Here is a 2500-nt window from a genome sequence, read left to right as displayed (position 1 = left end):
TTGCAGAAGCGGAGGCGGAGGATAGATCGCACTATGATCGGAGAACCCACAAACTTCGTTCATATGACACACGTGGGCTCTGGAGATATGGGAATGAGCCTGGGATCTGTGAGTAACCTTATACTACATCAGACTTCAGAAAACAGACTCTCACTGAATCATCATCAGGACACAATCTAAAGACAAAACAAAAGATGCATAATCACTGCTTACATGTATATATTAGTGCTGGGCAACGATTAATCGCATCCAGTTTTTTTTTATATATAATATGTGTGTGTGTACTGTGTATATTTATTGTGTATATATATATATATATAAAGACACACACATACAGTATATATTTAGAAAATATTTACATGTATATATTTACTTTTACTTTACTTTTTTACTTTTAGTCATTTAGCAGACGCTTTTATCCAAAGTGACTTACAAATAAGAAAAAGTAACTAAAACTAAAAGTTAACACTCTGTAAATACTCTATACACACACATTTAAGAAAATACAGAAATTAAATAATATTGACAAATGCATATAACAACATTTCAATAGTAAACATATAAAGGAAAAAATAAATAAAAAGTGATACTTATATCCTTTGGCGGTGTCCTAGCCCGGTGGAGTCGATGGTCTTCACACTAAGAGGGCTTCACATGAGGGCTGCCGCGGTATAATAAACTTTTTTATACCTATCTAACAAATAACTGCTAGAATTCAGCTGAACCCACTTTCCTATTAATCACTAAAAATGGCCAAGCTGACAAGATACGCGATACAGCATGAGACCAAACGTGATTATATTCATATTCATATTTATATTATATATAAATATATTTAATATATAAACATAACATATTTTTCTTAAATATATTCATGCATGTGTGTGTTTATATATACATAATAAATATACACAATACACATACATATATAATGTAAACAAAAACTTTTATTTTGGATGCAATTAATCATTACCCAGCACTAATATATATATACATATGTGACCCTGAACCACAAAACCAGTCATAAGGGTCTTTTTTTAAAGCTGAACAAATAAGCTTTCCATTGATGTATGGTTTGTTAGGATAGGACAATATTTGTCTGAGATACAACTATTAGAAAATCTGGAATCTGAGGGAGCAAAAAAATCTAAATATTGAGAAAATCTCCTTTAAAGTTGTTCAAATGAAGTTCTTAGCAATGCATATTACTAATCAAAAATGAAGTTTTGATATATTTACGGTAGGAAATTTACAAAATATCTTCATGGAACATGATCTTAATATCCTAATGATTTTTGTCATAAAAGAGAAATGTATAATTTTGATCCATACAATGTATTGTTGTCTATTGCTACAGATATACCTGTGTTACTCATGACTGCTTTTGTGCTGCAGGGACACAGATACAACTTTTGAGTGTCTATGTAATTCTCATTATTCTCAGTGATTCTCGTTACTATATGTCTGTAGAATACTGTATTATTTCAGGTTCCTCATTCATTTCAGAACATCTTATTCTGAATTTTTTTGTTTTTTTTATATTGAAAATCGACATAAATTAAATTTGGTACAAAAAATATTCCCATCATGTGTAAACGTCATTATGTTTTTGCGTTTAAAGTAATGAGAATTTAGGAGGAATTTTGCGTAATTAAACTTGTAATGAAATTGAAATGAAAATGCTTAATTTATCGATGTACTCACTAAATATCATATAAATGATACAATTATTTGTCTTTTATTTTCATTGTTTATATATTACTTTATATATATTTTTTTATTTTTGTTGTTAAATAGATTTCTTTCTTTCTTTTGTCTTTGGGGTGCCTTAATCTTTTATACCTTTTTATAGTTATTTATTTTTTCTGTATTATTTCTCGCTTATGAATGACAGCTGTGGAAGCTGGCATGGGGGTATATTCTAATCAATCAATCAGTCATTGTCTTTGGGGTGAAATATTCATGAGATTTGTGTTTTTTTAAACCAACCACATTTGCATGATGATGAAGCAATCGCTTTACATTCCATTTGTTTGTCTAAATTTGACTAAGAAATGAACTGGTAAGTAGAAGCTGACAGAGTCACAGCTGATGAAAGGCTCCAGAGCTGCAGCGTTCTGGATTAAATGATGAAACCTCATCCTGATTTGTGTTGATTTGTGGTGTTTGTGTTGAGCAGGTGGACTCGGTGCAGTCGCAGATGAAATCTAAAGGTGGTTACGGGAACGGCACAGCGGAGAGCGTTCAGGGCTGATCAGGTGACCGTCTGACTTCATCAACACTATAATGACTCTAGAACAATCTCTGCCACATAAGTGACATCAATGGAAAGATTATTTATTCAGAACCTTATGACTGGTATTTTGGTGCAAGGTCACAATTAGTTAAAATTTAAAGGGATAGTTCACCCAAAAATGAAAATTGTATCATTTACTCACTCTCAAGTAGTTCCAAACCTGTATGAATGTCTTAAAGAAAGATATTCTGAAGAATGTGGGAA

General features: G+C 31.4%; 1 protein-coding gene across 2 annotated transcripts in view; it reads left to right on the top strand.

Moving 5' to 3' along the window:
- The window catches only part of LOC306888169 (CDC42 small effector protein 2-like), a 6568-nt gene that overhangs the window by 2739 nt on the left and 1329 nt on the right, over window positions 1-2500 (top strand). For both annotated transcript variants that reach the window (XM_079446333.1, XM_079446332.1), the window contains 2 exons: window positions 7-108; window positions 2180-2258. In XM_079446333.1, the coding sequence (XP_079302459.1) occupies window positions 7-108; window positions 2180-2254 (177 nt within the window). In that variant the 3' untranslated portion in view covers window positions 2255-2258. The remainder of the gene's footprint in view (window positions 1-6; window positions 109-2179; window positions 2259-2500) is intronic.

The sequence above is a fragment of the Barbus barbus genome (assembly GCF_936440315.1).
Source record: "Barbus barbus genome assembly, chromosome: 22".
Classification (NCBI taxonomy): Eukaryota; Metazoa; Chordata; class Actinopteri; order Cypriniformes; family Cyprinidae; genus Barbus; species Barbus barbus.
Note: the sequence above shows the minus strand (reverse complement) of the source record. Positions and strands in the feature narration are given on the sequence as shown.